A 27,285-nucleotide genomic window follows, 5' to 3' on the forward strand; every position below is an offset into this window, starting at 1 on the left:
AAAGCAGCTTCCAAAGTCCATTAGCAGCCAGACTGAGCAGAACAGCAGACATGACTGTGAGTATATTTTTAACTTTGAATTATAACGTTGACAAAAACATGTATGAATTACATTTCTTTGAACAGTAGTTCCATATTTATTTTATTTTATATTAACTGAAAATTCACACACATGTATGTTACTTGGCAATTACCCGTGTAACTGCTGTAACGTTGTTTTAGGAATTTCGTTCATGGGAGTTGTTCCCCATTGTGGTGCAGATAATTATATTAAAATTGTGGTTTCTGTATATATATCTCTACATTAAGTGGAACAATTTGATCACGGCTTGCATTCAGTGTCTGGTATCTGCCCTGGTTTCTTCAGATAAAGGCAAATGCAAACCTTTTCAGATTCCCACTGATACTCAGGTTTACAATGTGAAGTTATGTTGCTGTCATTTTATTCAGTGATTTTAGAATATAGTTCTTACCAACTTCTTCCATTTCCAGAAGCTTCTCAGATTAGTACAACATTGCCTATTTTGTTTTCCCACATAATACAATATATTAAATTAGGATTGGCTGAGTAAGTATCAAAATGCATAACCCTGAAAGATCTCTTATTTATGTGAGAGGATAGGGTTATCCTGTCAGGAAAAAGCCCAGACTTAAGAAAAAAATCGGGATATTAAATATGTTGCTATACAAGTGTTGTTGTGCTGTTGACTTTCTGTGTATTTTATACCAGTATACGTTTTCAGCTGATTCTATTATTAAAACAAAAAAAAGTTGTCAATGTTTTATGTGTTCCAGCGTGGCGAATACAGTACAATTCAAGAGCCTAAATACAGGGTTGATTTTAGCTACTGGTATGTTATGTGATTATTAATGTCTACCTAATCTAAAGTCCCTCACTATTGCAATGTATATTAGAGGTAGGGCTTCTGATTTTCTTGTTTAACCGATAAAACACCCTGATACAAAAAAAAAAAAAAAAAAAAAAAAAAGAAATCTGTGTATATCTGTATATATCTAATAAAGAGCAGTAAAACACTGGAAATGGTAACCCAATTCACGTTGACTTGACCCCTTTCCCTGTGAAAAATAAAAATAAAAAATACAGTACCTACAACAAAACAAAACAACAAAAAAAAGAATCCCACTGCAGTTGGGCATGTCCCTCCTTCCTCACTTGTAACTTGCATTGATACGTTCTGAATAATTTAAACCCACCCCAACTACTGAGTGGCAGCAAATTCCTACATTTCTATTGGAGGATTGTAACACCTTGCGAGATTTAAACAGGATGTTCTTGCTCACAAGATTTAAAAGCTATATTACAGTAATGTAGGTAGTATTTACACACTCGTGGAATTTAAAACAGAACAGCAAATTGCGGAGAAATGTAAACAAATGCCTAAACACACAAAACCCCAGAAGAATAGTCCCGTGATTTCGTTGTGGAAGACAGCAAAGGAAAGGCGGTACAATTGAAGTGTGCAAGACAGAAAAAATAACGAAAGTAACCGAAAGCAATCAATATATAAAAAGCGAAAGCCGAGAAAAACAAACAAACAAACAAACAAAAAAAACGATTTGCATATAACTCGAACACAGCTAGAAATAAGCACCAAAAAACTGAATTAATAAAAACCGAAAAATAGAAGCCCTAATTATAGGTTACAAAATCTAAGGATGCTGCATTATGGCAGGCATAAATAAAATTAATACATACATAAATAAATGCCCGAGCAAGGTTGCATAAGTACATGTTTTATAAATGTGGAGGCTGTGTGGTCCAGTGGTTAAAGAAAAGGGCTTATAACCAGGAGGTCCCCGGTTCAAATCCCACCTTAACCACTAACTCATTGTGTGACCCTGAGCAAGTCACTTAACCTCCTTGTGCTCCGACTGTGAGATGTAATTGTAAGTGACTCTGCAGCTGATGCATAGTTCACACACTCTAGTCTCTGTAAGTCGCCTTGGATAAAGGCGTCTGCTAAATAAACAAATAATAAATGTATGTACACACTGTATGCAAATACATTTATGCAGGTACTGTATTACGTTCTTGTGCATATTGTGAGATATATTTTATGATTTCATTTTAGTTGTCTAGAGGGGATTTAAGTAACCCTACAGTTATAAGTATTTCAATTAATTATATCTTAATAAAAGCATGATCGAAGGTTCCCAATTCAGTGCAAACAAATCCAATTAAAATACACAGATTAACGTTTCACTCAATTATATATTTAATGTACCTTTTTGGTTCAAAGATGCTAATATCAGAGCTTTAGGTATCAGACAAAAACAAACAGACACCTTTTGAAAAGTAAAAATAAATTACTTTGTTTATTCAGAAGTTTCAAAAATTCAATAATATTAATGAGCATTACCAGAACTGGAATTCAAAGTATAAGCATATTCAAACATGTTTTAATAACACATTTCATTAGAACCATTTAAACAAAATGAATTCCCTATTATACAGACGTGCTCAAATTTGTTGGTACCCCTCCACAAAAAACGAAGAATGCACAATTTTCTCTGAAATAACTTGAAACTGATAAAAGTAATTGGCATCCACCATTGTTTATTCCATATTTAATAGAAATCAGACTTTGCTTTTGATTTTTTATTCAACATAATATTGTAAATAATAAAACAAATGAAAATGGCATGGACAAAAATGATGGGACCGCTAACCTAATATTTTGTTGCACAATCTTTAAAGGCAATCACTGCAATCAAACGTTTTCTGTAGCTCTCAATGAGACTTCTGCACCTGTTAACAGGTAGTTTGGCCCACTCTTCCTGAGCAAACTGCTCCAGCTGTCTCAGGTTTGATGGGTGCCTTCTCCAGACTGCAAGTTTCAGCTCTTTCCATAGATGTTCGATAGGATTCAGATCAGGACTCATAGAAGGCCACTTCAGAATAGTCCAATGTTTTGTTCTTTTCCATTCTTGGGTGCTTTTAGCTGTGTGTTTTGGGTCATTATCCTTTTGGAGAACCCATGACCTGCGACTGAGACAGAGCTTTCTGACACTGGGCAGTACGTTTCGCTCCAGAATGCCTTGATAGTCTTGAGATTTCATTGTGCCCTGCACAGATTCAAGGCACCCTGTGCCAGGCGCAGCAAAGCAACCCCAAAACATAACCGAGCCTCCTCCATGTTTCACTGTAGGTATGGTGTTCTTTTCTTTGAAAGCTTCATTTTTTCATCTGTGAACATAGAGCTGATGTGACTTGCCAAAAAGCTCCAGTTTTGACTCATCTGTCCAAAGGACATTCTCCGAGAAGGATTGTGGCTTGTCAATATGCATTTTAGCAAATTCCAGTCTGGCTTTTTTATGTTTTTCTTTCAAAAGTGGAGTCCTCCTGGGTCTTCTTCCATGGAGCCCACTTTCGCTCAAAAAGCGACGGATGGTGCGATCAGAAACTGACGTACCTTCACCTTGGAGTTCAGCTTGTATCTCTTTGGCAGTTATCCTTGGTTCTTTTTCTACCATTCGCACTATCCTTCTGTTCAATCTGGCGTTGATTTTCCTCTTGCTGCCGCGCCCAGGGAGGTTGGCTACAGTTCCATGGACCTTAAACTTCTTAATAATATTTGCAACTGTTGTCACAGGAACATCAAGCTGCTTGGAGATGGTCTTGTAGCCTTTACCTTTACCATGCTTGTCTATTATTTTCTTTCTGATCTCCTCAGACAACTCTCTCCTTTGCTTTCTCTGGTCCATGTTCAGTGTGGTGCACACAATGATACCAAACAGCACAGTGACTACTTTTCTCCATTTAAATAGGCTGAATGACTGATTACAAGATTGGAGACATGTGTGATACTAATTAAAGAAACTAATTAGTTTGAAATATCACTATAATCCAATTATTTATTATCTTTTCTAAGGGGTACCAACAAATGTGTCCAGGCCATTTTAGAATATCTTTGTAGAATAAGCATTAATTCATCTCTTTTCACAGCTTCTTTGCTTTATTCTATGACATACCAAAGGCATGCAAGTATGCATGATAAAATAGCTTTTAATTTCATCACTTTTCAGGAGGAATGAAGCATTATTTCAATGAGCTGTAAGGGTACCAACAAATTTGAGCACGTCTGTATGAACTGTTAAATTCAATAATATACTAATATTTATAGCAAGGCCTTACAATGACCTTTTTTATTACCTCAGACCTGCTATTAAACATAGTTGAAATTAGCACAAGTTTCAGTAAAACTAGTCCTTGGTTTGTTTGTAGAAAACTTTTTTTTTTCTAGGAATGTTCTTAATGAAGTAGCTTACAATTAGAGATTCAGAGTTTTTCTAATATAGCATTTTAGTAATCTTCAGCGATCTTCACAGGATACAGTGGTGGTTCTTAGGAGTGTCGATTCCAGTATTTGTTTTAGGCTGCAACTAGTTTATAGCCAATGACCAATCACATAAGTAACAATTAATTTCCAATGAACAACCACAGTATTGTTTACATGTCACTATGATAGGTCTATTTTAATACAGGGCTCATGGCTTGCTCATCACCATATTCTCAAATGATTTGGTAGTCCCAAAGGCAGGCGTGGCAACTCAATTGTCCTTTCGGCAGCCCGGTCTGAAAAGACAGAATCACCATTTAGCCCTCATACGGTAAAGTGGGGTCCTTGCGGACCACACGGTGCTTTAGTGTCAGTTATTATGTGGATCTAGTGACTTGATTTTTGTTGCCTTTTAGGTAGTTGTCAAGCACCCATCCTGTTACACTATGTAAAGGATACTCCTAGTCCAGGTAGTCTGGTTGAATTTCCCAAATTGTTTTAGGTTTGGGGTCCGTGTGGATCCCAGGCGTAGTGTATCGGCGAGCCCGATCTTTTCTCATGAATATCTCAGGCACTTCCTGGTTCAAGGCTTGTTTGAAAGTACAGCGTGACAGGATGACAGAGGTTGAGACTCAGAGACAGTGAAAGTTCAAAAATAAAGCTTTTAATATACAAAAATACCAGAACAAACCGGCACGAGGGCCAAACAAAAAGGTTTCAAAACACAGACAATAAACACAAAACAAAACTTACAAAAATAAGCCTTCAAGCCTCGGCGTTGCCTTCACTGGATTCAAAAAATGAACAAAAAAACCAGCACACACAAAAAAAACACTCTTACTTCCTCAGCTACTCTCCTCTTTCTAGAACTCTCCCTACTGGGAGGCTGAGGCCTCCTTTTATGCCAGGTGGCTGGGAGATAATTGGATAATTGATTGCTCCCTCCTGATGCAATCAACCTGGGCAGGGAGGAGAATTTAACCCCATCCCTGCCAGTATTTCCAAAGGCAGAGCCCTGCTCTGCTACACACCTCCCCCCACGTACAAAGTACGCAGGCCGCAATCGGCCAAACTCCCCCCCCCGTTTGAACCAAAGCCCTCCCCCCACGAGTCCCCTTATGTCCCTTGGGTGGGCTATTTCGGTGGGCGGTGGTGGGCGGGGTTGATGTCGGATCCCCCAAGCTTTCTTCAATAGCGGGGGCCCCGAACTTTCCAAGCACACGAACGCTGGCAGGAAACGTGGACCCTCCAGCACGAGCAGCGCTGGTGGCACCTCTGGTGGCAGAGGCGGGAACGGTGGCCCGTTTCCCTCTGGTGGCGGAGGCGGGAACGGCGGCCCGTCTCCCTCTGGTGGCGGAGGCGGGAACGGCGGCCCGTCTCCCTCTGGTGGCGGAGGCGGGAACGGCGGCCCGTCTCCCTCTGGTGGTGGAGGCGGGAACGGCGGCCCGTCTCCCTCTGGTGGCGGAGGCAGGAATGGCAGTCCGTCTCCCTCTGGTGGCGGAGGCGGGAACAGCAGCTCGTCTCTCTCTGGTGGACGAGGCAGGAACGGCGACCCCTCACGAACAGCAGGCGGAGACGGCGGACCCTCAGGAACAGCAGGCGGACCCTCTGGAACAACAGGCGGAGACGGTGGCCACTCCGGCAACGGCAGTTCCAGCTCTTCCAATGGCAACGGTTCCAGACACTCCGGCATTGGCGGTGGTGGCTGTGGCCATTCTAGCGGCCTCTGAAGTCGGGCTGGCACCTCCTGCTGTCGCAGTCGGGTGTGCCTCCCCTGAGCTCCTCTCAGCAGCATGTGCAAAGGCTGCTGAGGGGCTTCAGCCTTCTCCCCTTCTGGCTCTCGGGTCCGTGGCTCCTCCCCTTCTGGCTCTTGTGTCCGTGGCTCCTCCCCTTCTTGCTCTCGGGACGGCAGCTCCACCCCATTTGGCTCTCGGGACGGCAGCTCCACCCCCTCTGACTCTCGGAACGGCAGCTCCACCCCCTCTGACTCTTGGAACGGCAGCTCCACCCCCTCTGGCTCTCGGGACGGCAGCTCCACCCCCTCTGGCTCTCGGGACGGCAGCAGCAGTGGAACCAGCAGGCATGCTTCCTCTGCTGGTGGCGGCGATGGAGGCAAAACCAGTAGGTACTCTCCCTCTGCTGGTGGAGGTGGGAGTGACACACAGTCCTCCCACAGCGGTGGAGGCGGAACCAGCAGGAACTCTCCCTCTGCTGGCGGATACCTGGACTGTGGACGTTCGGCCTTCCCCCTCTTGGGCTCTGGACACACCGACTCCCCCCACTTGGGCTCTGGACGCACCGACTCCCCCCTCTTGGGCTCTGGACGCACCGACTCCCCCCTCTTGGGCTCTGGACGCACCGACTCCCCCCTCTTGGGCTCTGGACGTTCTTGCTCCTCCCACTCAGGCGCAGGACGTTCGGGCTCCTCCCACTCAGGCGCAGGACGTTCAGGCTCCTCCCACTCAGGCGCAGGATGTTCGGGCTCCTCCCACTCCAGGTCTGTGTCCTGTAACACCTCCAGGCAGTGGTGCTCCTCATGCCCGTACTGCATGCATTCCTCCCATGTCTTCCTTCCTCTCGGCCTCCTTCTCCTCCCCTCTGTTTGGGTGGGGCAGATGGCCACTGTGTGCCCATATGCCCCACAGCCGGGGCACAACTCTGCCGCCTCCTGGGCCAGGGCGTAGGAGCATCCTGCCCAGTTGTGGCTGTAGACCTCGCAGCGCCCACACCAGTCCACTGGTGGCACCTCTGGGCAGGATCTCCAGCGGTGGTCCCCCTTCCCACACCAGGAACACCAGGGGAAAAGGCTGGCTGGGTCCTCCAGCTGGGGTGGCAGCAGCTTTTGATGCTGCTGTCACTGCTGCCGCTGCCTGCTTCTTCTGCCCCCTTTTTTTTTCTAAAGTTTTTAATATACAAAAATACCAAAACAAACCGGCACGAGGGCCAAACAAAAAGGTTTCAAAACACAGACAATAAACACAAAACAAAACTTACAAAAATAAGCCTTCAAGCCTCGGCGTTGCCTTCACTGGATTAAAAAATGAACAAAAAAACCAGCACACACAAAAAAAACCACTCTTACTTCCTCAGCTACTCTCCTCTTTCTAGAACTCTCCCTACTGGGAGGCTGAGGCCTCCTTTTATGCCAGGTGGCTGGGTGATAATTGGATAATTGATTGCTCCCACCTGATGCAATCAACCTGGGCAGGGAGGAGAATTTAACCCCATCCCTGCCAGTATTTCCAAAGGCAGAGCCCTGCTCTGCCACATACAGAATTACAGCTTTCCAATGATGTATCGTATGTCCTGAACACACTAAGGCTTGAGTCATGTGACATGAGTCAGCTCCTAAGTTTTGTTTGTTGCCTATTACTCGGTCGCTTCAACAGATAGCATTCTGGTTTCAATGTAATTTAAAAGCACAGGCTTTGCGCTTTTCATTGATGTCAGGCATGCCCGTATGTATACTTTCTACCTCCCTCTCATTCAGTGCTCCACTGCTGCGACGTGCAGCAAATAAAAAAAAATGAAATGGAATATAACTCTCTCCAAATATTTTATTATGTGTTGAGAATGTTAGTTAAGTTTTCCTAAAGAAATGTCCTATCTTTACTGTGGTACGATGGCTGAGTGTGCATGCACAGTAACCAGATCGGAGACTTCTTTTTAGAGTTCCAAAACACAGTTTCGTTTATTTTTATTCTTTTAAACAGAAATGGTCAAACACACAAAAACCTAACTCCTCATGGAGTGCCTCACTAAACAATAATAGTTTTCCCTACCTAAAGTCAGGACAGGTAAGCTGTTTGCCCAACAAACCAAATATAAGCACCTTTGTTAATTCACACAGATAATCTTTGTTTTCTTACCCAAGTTACACAAATAAGACACTCTTGTTTGTTCACCCACTCCTTACTCTCCAACTAGAGTTGTAAACAACAGGCTCTGTATACAGCTGGTTAATTAGTTAACCACCAGGGAACTATCATACAATTGTTATTTTGACATATTTTGCTAAACAGTGACCTCTAGTGTACAGATTTAGTATTTTTACCATCCACTGATAGGAATGATAGGCCTTGATCGTCTTAAACTTATGTACCTGTTCTCTGTGACCGTGCCACATATCCCTCCCCTCAGCTTCAACCTCTGGGTTGGAGCGTCCATGGCCGAGAGGCAGTGTACCCTTGACAAACCTTGACAAGGTTGCAGGGGCACAGTGTAAGCCGAATGGCATGGTACTGGTACAAACCTTCAGGAGTTACAAAGGCTGTTTTCTCCTTAGCTCCCTCAGCCAATGGTATCTGCCAGTATCCCTTAGTCAAATCAACTGTGGACAAATACTTTGCTTTCCCCAGTTTTTCAATGAGCTCGTCCACCCATGGCATGGGATAAGCGTCAAACTTTGACACTTCATTGAGCTTCCTAAAATCATTACCTCAGCCCTTTTTGCTTCAAGTACCCGGTATGGTTGGTTTTTCCCCTCCATTTCTACTTTTGTAACTGGAGCGGCCAATTCCCCCTGCATTTTCACAAGGTTATTAAACCCTGTATAATCCCTCCCCAGAATTACTGTGTGTGGTAATTTTGGTATCACCCCAACCCTTACTTCAGTAACTTCCTCCTCGAAACTACATTTTTACTTTAGTGGTGGGATAATAATTGACATCACCGTGCACACAAGTAACCCTAGTCCCTTCACAGTTGTCAACCACTCTTCGGTGACCCCTTTGTACCTCTTTTCATGCTTACCCGAGTTCTGGTCATTCCGGGCGGTTAGGTAATGGGGTTGCCAGTTGATCCTTCTCGAAACCGGGCCTGGCCAATGAGACATCTCCTCTGCGGCTATTTGCCACTCCACCAATGCCACAAAGTCATCTAGTGTATTAGGGTCCCCCTGTCTGACCCATTTTCTGAGCGGAGCAGGCATGGATTGCAAAAAGAGATCCATTACGAGTATTTCAGCAACTTGTATGGCTGGGTTAACCTCGGGCTGCAGCCACCGTCTGGCCAAGTGAACAAGGTCAAACATGGTGGCTAGGTCTTATGTGGCCAACAGCTGGACAGGCTTTTTTTTTTGGGTGCTGATATGCTGGAGGTTGGGGTTATTTCCTCAACTTCTGCACTGTAATTATAAAATAAAACAAAAATAAATACATAATAGCTTATGCTATACACAATATTATATATGTTACCATCTTGTGTAAAGAAAGGGCATGCCAATAGATAAGACACACCTGCTGTAACCTGAAGCTTTGTAAACAAAATGCTTCTCAGGAGTGTCATCAGTTGCCTGTAACTCTACACCAAGCTCAGCTTACAAGTGCAGCAGAGAAGGGTGTCTGTTCAGTAAACAAGCAAGGCACGAAATAAAAATACTTTTCACACACACACTTATTCATACTCAATATTTATTTTATAACCTGGAAACAAACAAAGCAAAAAATAAATTGTAACACCATGAATTGTAACACAATTGCACCACTCAGGGTTCGTTGCCCCTTTAAAACAGACCCAGGACACAGGAAATTTAGGTGCTTACGACACAGGAAATTTAAGCGCTTACGTGCTATATTTTTTTTTTAGTAATACACAAACACAAAAACAAAACAAACAAAACAAACACCTAGGTCTTTGCTTGAGCACTCAACTAAAACGCCAAACAGGAACCTAAACTATAAACAGGACAACTAAGCTGTTTACCTGTTGCCAAAGACAACAAACACAAAAGGTTTCACACTACCTTTCTCTTTGTACACCTGCACGCACTCACAAGCAGGCTCACACAGCAGCCTTGTGCAGGCTGACTGCACCTCTTAATACCCTCCACCTGGTCCTAATTTATAATTACTACCAGGTGCAGGGGATAATTAACAATAAAACAATTACCAAATCTAATTAAACAATTAAACAAAACAATTAAACTATTAACAAAATGTGCAAACGCACATGTTTTATGCAGGGAGGATTTTAACCCCCTCCCTGCTGTGTTACAATATATATCAATATACAATATATTGAGCGTACGCAGTTCCTCTCCAATTCAAGTCTGTACTGAAACTTCAGCGCAGACTTGTGAACGCCAGAAATGCCGGAAATAAACAAATTATGCATCATTTAAAGAAGCCCCAAGACTCCTCCTTCCAGAAATCTTGCAAGAGTGTCCATAATACTGCCTAATTAAATCGCCTTTAAAGCTATGACCACCGCAGGTCATTTTCCCTTTATATTTATATTATACCCTTTATTAGGCGGACCTTAAAGAGTTAAGATTTAGCAGTTTTATTGTAGGTAAGTTTGTTTTAATTGTTGGTGAATATACAGTGGTTTTAAATTAAGTTCAAAAGAATATTCTTGATTTTAATGCATTTTAAATCACTGCATTCTCGATTCAATATTAACTCTCTGTCATGGATAACTTGTGGTGACATCAGACCAGGAAGGAGACACACAAAGTACTGCAAGGTATGAATTGCTGATGCGCATGTTTATTAAATAAAAGATTTAAACAAAACACAAAACAAAACATTTTCCAAAAGAAACTGCACGATGGCCAAAACAAACAGACAAACACAGTAAATAAGTATCGTGCTGGTGTGAAGCCAGCACGAGAAGCAATTGTTATTTTATTTGTACTGTGATGATGGCTTGCCGTGGGTTCAGTGGAAAGAGAGGAAACACTTCTAAAGATTTCTTTGGCACTGGAAAGGCAGTTTATTGCTGAATTGGATTGGCGCTTATAAGTGCTGTTGTTTTAGCTCACAAATGATCTTTAGCTCTTGCTGCTGTCACTCTCTCAGCATACAGGCTGCAGCTTATATAGTCATCAGGCGGGAAATAGCGGACCTGGTTGGGACCAGGCAGACAGACAGACAGACAGACAGTGAACATCATATACACTATTAACCCGACGCTACACTACTTTTAATTTACGTTCCTCCTCAAAACAAAACCCAACCCCAAGTGAGAGATCCCTGCCTCTTTTATGCAGCTGTGACTGGGCACGATTACTTGTTAATCATTCAATCGGGCCCAAGGACATTCTGTGCGTGAACTGTTTTGGCAGGAAAGGCAATTAATCCTTCCCTGCCGACCTAAAACACCTGTGCACCCATACAATTTAAACAATAATAACCCAACACAAAACACAAAACACGCACAGGGGCGGGGTGTACCCCACCACACACTCTTTCAGTATTTCATCGCTTTTACACTGGCACACCCGACCCGTGAGGGCCTGGGACCCTCACAGGTCGGGTGCTTTTACACTGGCACACGCGACCCGTGAGGGGGGGTTTTTACACTGGCAATATACCCGACCCGAGCGGACCGGTACTGTGGGAATCTGGAACCAACTCCCCAGTAATGTTGTTGAAGCTGACAGCCTGGGATCCTTCAAGAAGCTGCTTGATGAGATTCTGGGCTCACTAAGCTACTAACAACCAAACGAGCAAGATGGGCCGAATGGCCTCCTCTCGTTTGTAAACTTTCTTATGTTCTTATGGCTGAATCTGGCTCAGGCCGGAGCAGGCCGTGGTTATTGACTTTCGTCATGACGTCATGATGCATGTTGACTGTTGCATCTTACTGCTTTTGCCTTTATTTTATATGTTTAAGTTTCTTTTTTCAATGTATACTGTTGTTGAAGTTGTCTTTTCACAGATTAACAACAGTGAAACTAAAGTGTTAGTACGGATTTGTACTGTTTTTTTTTTTTTTGTCGATTTTTTTGTCGATTTCACTAAATGTGAATCTTCATACATAAGTGTGCCCCTCCACCCCTGTGCAATTTATTATTTTGTATTTGTTTTGTTGTATTATTTATTTATTTATTTATTTATTTATGAATGTGACGGCCAAGCCGTATGTTTTTGTTATTATTATTATTATTATTATTATTATTATTATTATTATTATTATTATTATTATTATTATTATTTTTGTTATTGCTTAATTAGACATTTTTACTTGTTTTCAGCTCTTAAATAGTTGCAGTTCAAGTTACTTATCAAATGTTATAGCTAGCTTGAAATATGCAACTGTTCAAGAGCTGAAAACAAGTAAAAAGGTCTAATTAAGCAAATTATCAGTTCAATTAAGGGTCTAGTTAAGTACTTGAGAGCTCGGTTGGAATGAAAACCAGCAGCCACAGGGGGTCCCCTGGACCGAGTTTGAGAAGCCCTGATTTAAATAAGCACCGCAGTATTTGTTTGTTTCCTTCCTGCAATCTGTCCTGACGTCACCATATCGGCTACCGTGTCACAGTTGGGAACTTAAGTATTAAACTGAAATAATGAAACTCCTTTAACTTATGTTAGATAAGACATGGCTTTAATGTCGCTTTATAAATAAGTTAATCGTAAATAAAATAACACCGAACACTGAGGACCATCTATGTATAGAGCTATAATAATCAACATATTCAAGCATGACTTTTATTATCATTATTACTAATTTTAGGCTAGAAAGTTCATACTGCATGCAAATGTTTGAACGACAAAGCATGAGGAACAAAAAAACACATTCCCTTTTTTGCCATACGCCTCCTCTCTGTTCTCTGTGACTCGGCACGTTCATCGCACGTGACGTCATTCGCTCGACTCGGCTCGGCTCGGCTCGGCTCTTCAGTGTAAAAGCAACTCAAGGCACCTGAGCCGTACCATGGCTGGGTTTGGCACCGGCTCAGCTCGGGTATGACAGTGTAAAAGGGCATCGTCTACTATAACACATGTTCCAATTTTTTTGTCTTAGAACAAAGGAATTACAAGGTTTAGCACTTCAGACCTTAATCAATGGTTCTATCACTGGCTACAGTAAGTGTTATCCACAGACAACCATCTGTATTTATGATTAGAAATCCTTAGCACCCCTCTATCCCGAAAGCTGTTGTCTCCAGAATATCTTTTGGAAGTCTGAAGTAGAATCTCTGGACTCACAGACTCCCACAGTCTATAAACAGTTTGTTCTTTGGCCTGTTAGAGAATAGACTTTGCAATAAACCAGTTGGTTTAAAAATAAAATATATTTTAACTTTATATAAGTCCTATTAGGAAGGACTTATATATTTAAACATATTATACATTCTTTTTCTTCTACACAGACGCTGGCTGCAGTGGAGCTTGAAAACGCCCCTCAGGGTCTGCAACATGAACATGAAACTCTGTTTACTGTAGATTCCGTTTGCTTCCTTGCAGAATTAATCTCAACTTTTGACAAACAGGTTGATGAGGTAATTTGTTTTCATCTTTATTGAAGGTCTGTAATTCGATTTCTTAGTGATCAATATACAGCAACCGAAACTAAAAGCTTTATGAAAAATTCCTTAGTTGTGTGTAAATAAATAAGCTATGAAAATAAAGAACAGTTTTATGCCCTTAACGGTTCTTTACATTTTATTATTATTTTTACATTGAGATTTATTTTTCACAGGATCGCTGCCAATTATAAATTAATTTAATAAATACAAAAAAGACCAGTTCCTTCTATCTCTATCTATTTTCCATTAAGAAAAGAATCATGAATGAGCTTACAGTAATGCACAATTGAGCAATTTCAACTAGTTCAACATGGTACTGAACAATATTGTGATCCACCCTCACTCTTGGCATACTGTACAGTACAAGTATTTAACATGTTGTACAGATTTTAAGGCACAGAGTTGCTAGGAAGATGGAGCTGGAGCAGACAGGAGGTCTCCCGGGGTTCTCCAGCCTCACATCTCGCCTCCGGGAGGACCGGACCTGGAGGGTGCTGCCTGTGCCAGAGAGGCTACAGAACAGGCATGTGGACATCGGAGACCTTGCGCCATCTGACACTGAGCGCTTCATTCAAGCTTTGAGGTCAAAGGCTCAGGGGATCCAGGTAAATCAATTCTGTATTAACCTCATCAAGTAATATTTTGGTAAGCACTTTAGTGCTGGGGAAAGCTAAAGGGGAAAGGAGATTGGACTGTCTGGGCTTAAACTCTTATATACAATTATTTTTCGTAAATAAGGTTATGGGGCCACACAGATCTCAACGATAGCCCTGTTTAACCAATCTGCCCTGGTTGGTTATTTTAATGGTTGTGAGACACAAATGTACAATAAATTAGTGCTTTCATGTGCCTTATATCTAATAAATCAAATCAGATTAGCAAAGATTTAAGGTAAGCGGGCAAGCTGCACTTCTAGGAAATGAATTGGCTTTTTGGTTAGAGTCCAAAGCAGTACATTTTGTTAATGCATCCATGATACACAAAGGTCTGGCTTGGTATGCATTTAAAAGAGTGAAACAACCCCCTTTTGTGTGGATTCTTTGAGTCTTGCTTTATTAACTGATCGGTCTGGCTGAACACGCAATTTAAGTTTTTAATCATTGCATCTGCAGGTTGATTTTGATGATGGAAACTGCCCTACTTACTCCAATCAGATCAAAGGCATTTTTAATGTTTGCAAGGCAGTTCGTAATCAGTTCCAAGGTAAGGTTAATTATGCCAAGTTGGTTATCCTGCATTGCTTGTCGTCCCTGTCCTTTATAAAACACAGGGTTTGAACCAAGTTATCAGGCCAATGCCCTGGTCATAAAGTGTCAGGACATTGGTTAAACACTGCTTATGTGGTTAAACTAGTTTAACTATAGTATTGTCTGCAACAAATGTTCCACAATTTAAAGTAAACATATGTACTAAAAGCTTGTACTAGCTATTAGTACAATTTTAGTACACTTTTTGTTATTTTAAAAGGAACAGCTGTACACTGTTCCAGTGGAAAGACCCATTAAATATTGGCCCATTATCAGTGAAGTTGAATTCTCTGAATTCCCATATATTTATACCACCTGTAAAACCTGGAAGTAAAAACAGCTATGTCGAAGGACACTTTCACCAGTCTTTGACTCATGAGTTATTTAAATAATCCCTGTTTTTCGAATAGTAATGTAGTTTGATATTTACTTGTTGGCTCATTTAACAAAAGTCTAGGAAAGTATAATACATTGTAATCAAATTGTATTCATAAAAACAGACTTTGAAGAAACATTCTTTAAACCACTATCGAGACGTGAATTATTTTTAAAAACATTTTTTCTCAGGTGTGCCACCCATTTCGAAAGCTCCTGTCTTAATGCTCAGACCCAGAGCGTGGAACATGGTGGAGCACAATATGATGGTACTGGCTTGTTACCCTTTTGAGTTTATCATTATAACTTTTTTTTTTTCTATGCAGGTCAGTAGTTGTGTATGAAACTTTTTTCTTTTTTTAGGTAAATGGAAAAGAGGTCCCGGGACCCCTGTTTGATTTTGGGTTGTTAATGTACCACAATGGAAAGCTGTTAGTAGAAAACAAAAGCGGGCCCTTTTTCTACCTCTCAAAGGTGGGTGGGATGTATAATGTTGCATAAAAGGGTGTGTAGGTCATTTAACAAGCATCCAATATTGTCTAAATATTGTTTATGTGTATATGTTTTAGGTTGAAAGTTACCTTGAAGCCAGACTCTGGAACAACATATTTATTTGGACAGAACAAAAGGTAAAACAATGTTTTATCTGCTGCAGTATAAGCACACAGAAGTAAAACTGTTATGAAACAGAGAATCTACATCATGAAGATATTTTACTCAAAGGAAGTAAACCACCTGACGTGTTGTATAGCTGACTATGTAGTATTTAAGAGCAGTTAGGCTGCAGCAGTTGAGTTAAAGTGTAAATGGCAGTGGTTTTACAAATGAAGGACCAGGTTGCTATCTTTAAGGAAAAGCAGGAGTCTCTGTTTGATACATTGTTATTAAGGTGTGATGATGTATGTTTCTTCCTGTAGCTGGGTTTGCCAGCCTGCAGTATTAAAGCCACCGTGTTAATTGAGAGCATTCTGGCCACGTTTGAGATGGACGAGATCCTGTTTGAGCTGCGCGACCACACTGCAGGGTTAAACTGCGGGATCTGGGATTACTCAGCATCCTTTGTCAACAAATTAGGTGAGAGAGCTCACAGCAAAATATATGTTTATTATTAACCTAACTGAACGCAAGCTTCTTTCCATTGGTACCAGTGGTTATTAACAACTCGGAAGGCACTGCCTTCTATTAACTAAACACAAGAATAAGGTATACTGAAAAATGGCTTAACACTTCCCTTACAATGAAAAAACAAACACCTTATTACTCAAAGGAGTGCTCACCAAGGTTTTAAAACACTACTTATTAGCATTTCCAGCATTGCTGGTCCCCCTTTCCTTTTGTTTAGGTTTTTAATAACTTCCTGTGTGGAAAGACACTTGGTTTGATTGCAACTTTTCCATTGGTGTGTATGCCAACCATAACATGTATGTACTTGTATAGCGTTGTTCTAAATCCAAAGTGAAGGGTAAAATAGAAGCATACAAACGATTTTCAAACAGAAGAAAATGGGCCTGGTAAGAAAATTGATTTGGAAAGTTCAACTGCACTATATGATAGGAGGCTGTGTGGTCGAGTGGTTAAAGAAACGGGCTTGTAACCAGAAGGTCCCCGGTTCAAATCCCACCTCAACCACTGACTCATTGTGTGACCCTGAGCAAGTCATTTCACCATCTTGTGCTCCTTGTCTTTCAGGTGAGACGTAATTGTAAGTGACTCTGCAGCTGATGCATAGTTTACACACCCTAGTCTCTGTAAGTCGCCTTGGATAAAGGCGTCTGCTAAATAAACAAATAATAATAATAATAATGATTAGGTTGGAGGTGAAAATGGTACTGAGACTAATAAACTAGTGGTGGGTTTGCTGTTCTCAGGCGATCGCTCAGCCTTCCTGCTGCCGGACCGCAGTAAGTATGTGAACATGGAGAAGCTGTTTCTGCAGAGCTACATGGACCTGCTGGTGCAGACCTGTCACAGACGGGGAGCCCTGGCGACAGGGGGCATGGCAGCACTGCTGCTCCCCAATGACACGCAGAGCGCCCACTACCACAGCGTCATGGCAACTGTAACCAGGCAAGGAGGAGGCACCGTTAACCGAAATAAAACAAATATGGGAGGAAAAAATGAACAGTTGTCAAGTGTATCTTGTTGAAGTGCTTGTAGCTAACTTGTTTTTCACTTCCCTTGGCCTACAATGTGCAGTGTTGATAGAAACATATGTTATAGGAAACGTTTTCATTTTAAAACAATCAGACCGTTCTCAGTTTCCATGCCTTATTCTCAGGGATATATGTTAAACTTGCACTTCCTAGGTCATTTCACCTCAGCAGTATCTTCAGGGTCCATTTTTTTGGCTGAAAAGCAACTGGTTGGTTAATGAAAGGAAATTAGCTGTTGAAGGGGTGGAGACCTTCTGGGTGAAAACCAAGGAAGTGTAACACTATCTGAAAGCACTATATGGAAACAGAGATGTCTTTAGTGTAGTACCAGATAACCTGTTTTAAAATAAAAATACATATCGAATGTGTCCGTATGCGCAACAGGTAAGATTTATGAAACGCTTGCTATAAACACTTGCACTCTTTGTCTACCACTGTCCAAGCTAAATCCCAGCGAGTTCAGTAGAATCTCTAAACGCTGTTTACAATAGATCAAGCTCCAGACAATGCATGGCACAAATAGGTACAAGTAGAAATGGCTGTACATAGACAATAGAAAGTGACCAATCTGTTTTCTGTCTCGGCTGAATTAAATTATTTTGTTTTGTCTCTTCCTCTAAGGTTAAAGATGCTAGAAATCAATGCTGGCGTGGATGGATTCATGGTGTACGATCTCAAGTTGATTGAGCCATTGCAAAAGGTAATGTGTTTGTACAAAGCTGCCCCAGTCTCAAGTAGGATTTCAGTGCTCCCAGTTCTTAGCTCTCTCAAACAAACGGACAGCATTGGAATGATTGTGCTTTCATATAGAGCTTCAGGTTTACCAGAAACACAGGTCCGAAACCACTTACAACCCTCTTTAAAACATCCAAAAAACTGTACAATCAAACCTGGGTTTGTTTGACAGCTTGTAATTTAACATTTCAAATGAAACACCTGGATTTTAAAGTCAAACAGGAGATTTTATCATCTGTTTGATCTTCTTTATTTTGTTTTATTTTATTTTAATCCATTGATCATGAGCATGTGAACAATCAATCAATCACATCTTGCCTATTCAGTATAGAAGTTATTTTACATAAAAATATCTAAAATTCTAGAACATTGATAATAATTGATATGTTTAAATAATAATTTAAGTATTGGATCACTATATACTGTACTCGCTTATATGTCATATTTAATGTACTTAATTTAATTAATCTATTAAAGCTCCTATCTGTGATTAATCTTTAAATAAGATTTTTTTTTTTCCTGTACTGCCAATATATCATTTTTAATTATTATTCTTATAACATTAAAGACATGACAGGCTATGGTGGCTTAACAATCACTCAGTATTCAAACTGCACACAGACAAGATGACCTCACTTTAAAAGGCAAAGATCCTTGGCCTCCGAGGCCTCAGAAATATAAAGCATAGTAAGTCATGGTGCTACTGGGGCCAGTTGATGCGTAGTTCATTTATACAGATGACTGTTCTTGGTATGTGATCTCTGTGTGTGGTGTGAAGTTATCAGCACTCATTTGTACTGGTTCCAGCTTTTCCAGAAACACACGCTAGGCCCGAATCAGCTTCATATTCTCCGGGAAGATGTGGTTGTGACTCCTGAGGACTTGCTGGCCATGCCTTCAGTCAGTATACAGTACCTGATATTTTCTTTTTGCAGCGATTATCTGAAATAGTTCAAATATGTATATGACTTGAGTTTGTGGAAGATAATAATTTTAATGCTTGTCATTCAGACTTGGTGTGGGATTCGACTAGCAGTTTTCTTGTTCCAGATTTTAAGGTAATTCACTTCTGTGCATTAAAAAAAAATCTTTGATTAAATGACTAGCCACTGAATGCTAGTGTGTAGTAGTGGTTAGGGCTCTGGACTTGACTGGAGGGTCATGGGTTCAATCCGCAGTGGGGGACACTGCTGTGTGTGGAGTAGTGGTTAGGGCTCTGGACTCTTGACCGGAGGGTCGTGGGTTCAACACCAAGTGAGGGACACTGCTGTGTGTGGAGTAGTGGTTAGGGCTCTGGACTCTTGACCAGAGGTTTGTGGGTTCAATCCCAGGTGGGGGACACAGCTGCTGTACCCTTGAGCAAGGTACTTTACCTAGATTGCTCCAGTAAAAACCCAACTGTATAAATGGGTAATTGTATGTAAAAAATAACATGTAAAAAATAATGTAATTGTATGTAAAAATAATGTGATATCTTATAACAATTGTAAGTCGCCCTGGATAAGGGTGTCTGCTAAGAAATAAATAATAATGAATATGCCCCTAACTCAGTTATGTTTCAAAACTATCGTCAGATACATGGCGACGGCCCATGGCCAAACCAAGTCTAAAGAACAATGCTACAAGAATCACATGATTATGAATGTTCACGCTTGTAAAAAGTGCTGCCTGTATTGATGTCACTGAATGGAAAATGTATCCACAGAATTGGCACAGGTCTGCCTGCACTAGCCTACCAATGTGCCTCGTCCCTGGCCAAGTTTTTTTTACTGTCCATTCTCATTCAATCATAGGCTTCTCTCGCAAGGAACTCTCGCTTAAGGCTTGGGTCAGAGTTAGGGTCAGTGGTGGCTCGTGGCTAAAAAAAAAAAAAAAACTGGAGAGAAGGCGGCAGAGGGTTACATTGTTAGATTAATATTTAAATACAGTATAGTTAACTGTTAAATGTGCAAATAATACTACTAAAATACAATGAGCTAGAATGCAACAAGTTAAGATTACAACAAGTTATATCTACAATGGCATATTAGTGGTGCAGTAGTGCAAGAATAGTGCATCAGCTGAGGATCCAGTAACATGGTGCTTAGGTCAGGTAAGTCCAGTGCATCACGGTAGATAAAGAGATCTACAAGTGTAGTTTAAGTGGAGGCTGTGTGGTCCAGTGCCTAAAGAAAAGGGCTTGTAACCAGGAGGTCCCCGGTTCAAATCCCACCTCAGCCACTGACTCGTTGTGTGACCCTGAGCAAGTCACTTAACCTCCTTGTGCTCCGTCTTTCGGGTGAGACGTAGTTTTAAGTGACTCTGCAGCTGATGCATAGTTCACACACCCTAGTCTCTGTAAGTCGCCTTGGATAAAGGCGACTGCTAAATAAACAAATAATAATAAACAGGTTTTACCCCAATCTGGCTGGTAAACATGTTAGATTTCAAGACCCCCTCACTAACACACTGTAGCATTCTGTGCCTGTGATTCCCGTACTATAATTCCTGCCTGTATTACCCGCTGTAATGGTGTTCCCCCGCTCTGTATTTCCTGCCACTGCATTGTTTACTTCTTGTCTGTCAGCCTGTGTGCGTGTTCTCTGTCTCCACTGTGATTGGTCCTAATGTGCGGCCGAGGGCCAATGGGATGTGCATACAATATTTTATAAACAAAGTTGCTAAAGCAGGAGAAAGGCAGAAAAAAAAAAAAACATACTATTGACTTAATTTGCTAAACCATAATAAAATGACCAACCAAATAATTATATACCGTACAGACAAAAAAAGAGAGAGTGAACAAATACTGCTGGGGAGATTGGCTCCAAGCACAGAGGAGAGCCAGGGCTGGGGCGGAGCTTGAAGACGAGGTCCAGTTGACGGCCCGCTGTGTGGGTGGGGTGGGGTGGGGTGGGACGGGACGAGGAGAGACAGTAGGCAAAGGAGTGAAGAAGGGGAAGAAATCCAGCAGTGGTTAGGGTTGGAGAGGAGGATGTTGAAGTCACCTAATAGAACAACAGGGGTGGAGGGAGGAGAGGAGGAAGTCAAGCTCATCAAGAAAGTGAGTAAGGGGTCCAGGGCCAGGAGGCCAGTAGAGAACAATGAGAAGAAGGCGACAAGGGGAGGTGATTTCAACAGCGTGAAACTCAAAAAGGTGCGAACAGAGAGAGAGGAGACAGGAGGGGGGACAGAAAAGAGCAGGGAGGGAGAGAGCAGAAGTCCTGTTCCCCCACCCCATCCAGAGGGGCAAGGAGACAGGGAGAGGACATAGAGAGAGGAAAGGGTGGCTGAAGTGGTAGTGTTATCAGGGGAGATCCAGGATCCACTGAGAGCTAGGAAGTCAAGAGAGAGGTGAAAGTGAAGGCAGAGATGAAGTCAGCTTTGTTGGAAGCCAATCGACAATTCCAGAGGGCGCCAGAAGAGGGGGGGGGGGGGGGGGGGGGGAAGGAGGGAGGATGAGGCTAGTGGAGTTAGATTTGTAGCGACAAGGCAAAGCCAGAGGATAGGAATGAGAGGAGAGGATAGGATTACAGGGATATTAACACTAGAACCGCCATGGTAGTCATTTTGACGGGTTTGGATTTAAAATGTAAATGAATCTGCGTTTGTTCATGCAATGCGGTTGTCTTTTTCTTTTCTTTTCTTTTTTTTTTTTTTTTACGGACAACCGCATTGCATTGACAGCACGCAGGTTTGTTTACATTTAAATCTCATTAATCCCGCGGCGGTTCTAGTGTTGAATTTAGTCACGGTAGGAAGTCGAGAGGGAGGTGAAAACCGACAGGTACAGGAGGAGAGCATTAATTAATAAAAAGAAAAATGTATGCAAACCTGGTCTGGAGTTGGAGCCTTCAGTTTAATGCTTGGATAAAAGATTTTGCAACCGGTCCTTGTTAGCCTGTCCTCGTTTTAATTACCACAGGCCCTTCGGTGCACTAGGTTGCTGTCAGTGCTTATATAATGCCCTGGAGGTCGAAAGCTGTTTGCTGCAGACAATTGCTTACAAATTACCCTAAATCGAGTCAGCTGCGTCCTGTTGCAAGATGCCAAGTTGTTGATTCAACACAACTTGCTCACGTTACAGCATCAGACTGGCAATAACTCACTTTACAATTACGACAAACCAACAGTTATTTATTTACTTACAAGAGCGATCTTAGAGCTAATGTTGAATCTAGGGTTTTGGTTAAAATGTCATCTTTTCTTGCATTTTAGACTTTTTGTTTTATTGAACATTATTATATTATAATGTTACACAACTATTATATATATATATATATATATATATATATATATATAATAATTTTAAGGACACTGCCTCCTCTAAGGAGCCTCCTCTGGTAAGGGTACATTTCACATGTACCCCAACCCGTTAGCAGCTAGCAGATCACATTCCATTCCTTTGACTGCCAAACATGACTTGAATTGAAATTGTGAGGTTAAAAGGTACATAGCCCACTGATAGACATTTAACCTGGTATACCAAACCTGTCCTTCCCTGAATTCCCTAGATTCACGCAGTTGGATAAGAATCGTTTGTTTTTTGTGATATGAAGTAGATAAATTGTGCTGCAACGTAGAAAGTTTTTCATTTGCCCTATCTTTGTATTCCTTCAACTAGGGTGGCGTCACCCTCCATGGCCTGAGATATAACATAGCGGTGGGAATTCTCTTTATAGAGGCATGGCTTACAGGTGAGAACAAAGCTCCACTCTCTCCCCTTTAAGGAACTGCATGACTGTTGTTAGCAACAAAGATGATTCTTCATTGAAAAAAATGTCTTGGAAGTACAGTACACCCTCGCTATAACAAACCTGTTAGGGTCCAAGCGTTTTGTTTGTTATATCGAGGGGTTTGTTATAGCGAAAAGACAATCAAAAGGCACAATAAACTGTTGAAGTGAATGAGATGAGAATTACATATACCTGCTTGTCTCATGTATGCAATATTCTGCTTTTGATTTATCCTATTCATTAAAGAATTAAAACGCAGTACAGCAAACACAAATCCCGAACTGAAAATGAACATTTATTCAAAATCAATCTGACACAAATCGTTTCAAAATGCACCAAATCTTGATCCAACATGCAAGAATCCCAAACTGAGCTTTTATTCCAAATCAACCAGACATGAAAAGTTCATCAGATCCTCAAGTATTTATTTATTTTTTTTCTTTAATCAATTTTGCTTTGCCGCATGTTGCTGAACAAGCCAAAGTGCCTTTTGACGACCTGTATTCACGACAAAGATATGCAGGCGTTACTCCTTTTTTCAAAAGATCAATATAGTTTCCAGCTTTGTTGCAACATAAAATGATTTTCGTTTTGGATGTATAGTTACACAGCGCACGCTTTTTATTAAGACAAGAGTTGACTTCACTGCGGAGGTGGCATCCCGTGCGTACAGACTGGGATGTTGACAGTGTGAGTTTATATGATCGTTTATTTTATTTTTTATTTGGGGTCCAGGGGCCAGGTTCCTTATAGCCGAAGGTTTGTTATAATGAAGGGCGTTCTAGCAAGGGTGTACTGTACTCTTAATTGCTTTGAAAGCCTGATGTTTAAAGCAGATACATTTTATGTGATTTAGTAACTTTTTTTTTTTTTTTTTACATTTTATTACTGGTGCTTTAAGTTTTTTCACCCTCATATTTCATTTTTAAAAACTAAATTACCACATGCAGGCTTTTTTGTAACTGGTGACTCTACAGTCATTTCAAATTAAATATAGGGTTAAATGTTGAACATTACTTTGAGACAGACAGCAGCTTTAAGGTTTTGTTCCTATCAGGGTACGACTTTATTCAAATGGCATATACAGTACAGTAAACAGATCCTGGTGGTTAAGTTCAGTTTTCATCTAATTGAGCATGTGCTTTTGGAATTTACATTTGGTCCATAGTCATGTCTTGGAACAGACTTGGAAACTACAGTTAGACACTGCAGAGTCCATCTTTATATGTTCTATTTCCCCCCTCCAAGGCAGAGGGCATTTCTTCTATCGTGGGCAGGTGGAAGATTCAGCCACTGCAGAAATCTCCAGGTCCCAGGTCTGTAAATACAATTATTTGATATAATTTGAGGATTACAACTTATAAGTACGGGACATTTAGAAAATGGGGAGTTATAAGGCTTTTAAATCAATTGTTGTGCTTCTTACTAGTGTGAGCAACATCACTGATCTCCTTTTAACAAACTGAGTACTAAGTATAATGCTACAGAAAAAAACAACCTTTCACCTTACCACCTACTGTATGCAATTCACATGTTCTGAAAATAGTTAGACCATTAGAGTAAAATTGACCTACAACACAGGCGGTAAATAGGCATTAGGAAGTTACAGTAACCTTGGGCCTGAAATATCTCCTTATCCCAAACTGAAGTTTAAAATAACTTAACATAAGAAACAGGGAGGGCAGTAATAATTTTGCTATTGCTAATAATTAAGACACTGGTTGTTATCACACCTTTAACAAAATTGCCTAACTACTGAAACTAAACACTAAACTTGAGAGGAAGGCATTAGATGTCTTTGCTGGCAAACTCATCAGCTTCTCATTCCATAGGTTTGGCAGTGGATTCGTCATCAGGTAAAATTAGAAGATGATGACAGGGCAATAAGCAGAAGTCTGGTGAAGAGTCTAGTGGAGGAGATCAGGAGGGAGCTGCAGGACTTTCTGCAGTGCAACACAGAGAAGTAAGAGCGCTGAACCGTTAGGTACAAAACACACTTGCGTGTCTCAAATCAGGTGAATTTAATTATGGTTTAATTTGATAGGATTTATGACTAACCACTTTGAAGCACACTATATAAGCTTCCCAAAAAGCAGCAGTCACTGAGCCTGCTGATTAACCTTCTCTTTCCAGCATGGTGCACACACACACATTTCCATATGATCTTGAAGTGTGTCTCCCAAAACCCTTATGGGAATTTAACTTGTTTAAACTTTGGAATGTTAGGTTCCCATACTGGGAAAGCAATTATGACAGAGGTGTCCAATCACAGTCCTGGAGGTCCACTCCACTCCAAGATTAACAGGTATAATGAACTACTTCAGGGTCTGGATGGCGGTTTAATTGGTTCAATTAAACAGTTTAGAACAGGGTTGGAACAAAAACCACCCCTGCATTATAAGAAGACCTACATCACTATTATTGAATATGACATACATTGGTTTATACTTACAACTATGTAAACACTAGGTTAACACCTTGGCTGACCTGCATATTTTTGAAGGGGCAATATTCTAGCACAAAAGGCAAAGTTCTGAATGTTTAACACTTGGCTGACGTTTCTCATCTCAAACTAAAACTATTCATATCCCCAATTAAGACAAGTATAGTTTCGTTTTTATTATTCAAATGCTGGTGTTTAGAAAATCTCCATTTGTATTTTACTAGTTCTAAACCTCTTGCGAGAACATATTACAAAGTAACTCGGACCGCTCCTGATTTCTGAAGACGCAAGCATGTTTAAAAGTCACTGGGGTTTGCAAGTTATTTTACTTAGGCCCTTGCAATGTTAAGTTTAATGAAGGCTTTGTCAAAACAGTCATCTGGCCCTCTGTAGATCAGACTGCCATCTGTGCAATGGTGTGCTGGTTTTGGCATGTGAAGTGACCAAACTATGTAGGCTTAGCCAAGAACACCCACATGTTATACATCTGATGTGAGCCACAGCCAACTACTGATTTATTGCCACTAACTTTGGTTTCCCCAGAGCCAAACAGAGACTAGCAACCGCCACTGCCATGTTCCTGGAAGTTGTACAGAAGCGTGATTTCCCAGAGTTCTTCACAACGTATCTAAATTTGGACCACACATTTCTCAGCTCCAGCACCTAAGCACAGTGGATGGATGTGAGCAAAGTGGAACTAAGGCTGCTACTCCTTAATAAAAGTCAATGCTGTGTAAACAGGTGGTTTGTTTATGTGACCAAAATGAGACGTCAGGAATCATAGTAAATATCAGACAGTATATTACGCCAAACAGGATGCTCTCAGTGCAATCATGCACCCACACATTAAAATAAAATCAGAATAAATTTGTCTTTGCTTAAAAAGGCATTTCACGTGTAATTCACATTAATGTTTGAGTATTTAAATAAACTGCACAATAGGGACTGGATGAAACCAAACCTTTTTAGCCTATCCTTGTATTGTACAGTATTATACTGATTGCAATGCACCTTGTGGGTGGCCCAGGGTCTAAATTACCAGCCTGTCATTCCTTTCATCACTAAACTGAACTGAAAGCCAGGGTCTGAATCGTGCTCTCCGCAATTCTAGCAGATATAAACTGATCAAGTAAAAATAAATGGCAGGTGGTGGGGGCCGGGAACACACATCCAAGAGATACTTTTTCAAAACAGTTTATTGCATTGTATATTTGGTACCTCCTGTGTTTGACAAGGGTATTAACTTTACAACTGAAAAAAGAAGCTAGTCTGGTTCTGAAAAAAAAAAAAAATTAAAAATTGGCCCCCATTCTGAAAAGGTACAAAGTCTGGGGCGTGCCTGAAACTGCTATAGTACTATTCTCTATAGAAACACAAGGCTTCAAGTATTACAAAAAAATATATTTAAAAAAAAAAAAAAAAAAAAAAAAATCAACCTTACACGGTGGAAAACATCCAGAGGGATCTCGATTGAAATGCAGCTTATTCTGCTGCATACATCTGACTAGCACAGCCTGCAAAGGGACATCACTGCTGATCCTTGTTCAAGAAAAATAAAGTTTTCTAGTCCTGAGCCGTTTAATCTAAAGGGCATTCTCATAGAATTGAGTATGGGGGGCAAATGCTTTTTAACTGAGATTAGGCTGATTATCATATGCAATAAATAATTCCGTTTATTTTATTATTGTTTCTGGAACAAAGGAAAAATTAAATAAACATTAATATACTGAATACTGAAATTATTCCCAAGATGCAGCTGTGTCACACACTGTGGTTTCTTTTCTTTTTTTGTTACCCTAAAAATAATGCAGACCAGTGCATTTGCCATCCTACTCTGGGTAACAACCATTTGTCTTTTTCCTATTGTCTTTTGTGCACACTTCAACTTGGCTGGCAATTAACAAACAAAACCCTGCTGTTTAGTTGTTTGTGCTATTCAGCATAGCCGAATAGCACAAACAATTTAGTTTAGTTGGAAGTACTTTTGGCACACAACTACTGTTATTTGTAACAGCCTCTAATATATATATTTTCTTTTATAAATTAGTTTAAAAACATGGGAAG

At 40.9% G+C, this 27,285-nt stretch overlaps 1 protein-coding gene across 1 annotated transcript; it reads left to right on the plus strand.

The window, feature by feature from the left end:
• Positions 1-25,959, plus strand: ugl (ureidoglycolate lyase). The gene is made up of 15 exons (XM_034034691.3): positions 1-56; positions 13,401-13,529; positions 13,943-14,161; positions 14,669-14,759; positions 15,371-15,447; positions 15,542-15,652; positions 15,748-15,807; positions 16,096-16,252; positions 17,047-17,245; positions 17,953-18,031; positions 18,874-18,966; positions 22,667-22,739; positions 24,027-24,094; positions 24,611-24,741; positions 25,765-25,959. The coding sequence occupies exons 1-15, from the start codon at positions 51-53 to the stop codon at positions 25,886-25,888; spliced, it is 1,617 nt and encodes a 538-aa protein (XP_033890582.1). The 5' UTR covers positions 1-50; the 3' UTR covers positions 25,889-25,959.
• The last annotated feature ends 1,326 nt before the right edge of the window (positions 25,960-27,285 follow it).

The sequence above is a fragment of the Acipenser ruthenus genome, chromosome 1, assembly GCF_902713425.1.
Source record: "Acipenser ruthenus chromosome 1, fAciRut3.2 maternal haplotype, whole genome shotgun sequence".
Lineage (NCBI taxonomy): Eukaryota > Metazoa > Chordata > Actinopteri > Acipenseriformes > Acipenseridae > Acipenser > Acipenser ruthenus.

Excerpts from the sequence above, each read along its gene's own strand:
- ugl (XM_034034691.3), top strand. Across the intron at positions 14,162-14,668 it reads CAAAGGCTCAGGGGATCCAG|GTTGATTTTGATGATGGAAA; the intron begins GTAAATCAATTC and ends TTGCATCTGCAG. Across the intron at positions 18,032-18,873 it reads TGATTGAGCCATTGCAAAAG|CTTTTCCAGAAACACACGCT; the intron begins GTAATGTGTTTG and ends TACTGGTTCCAG.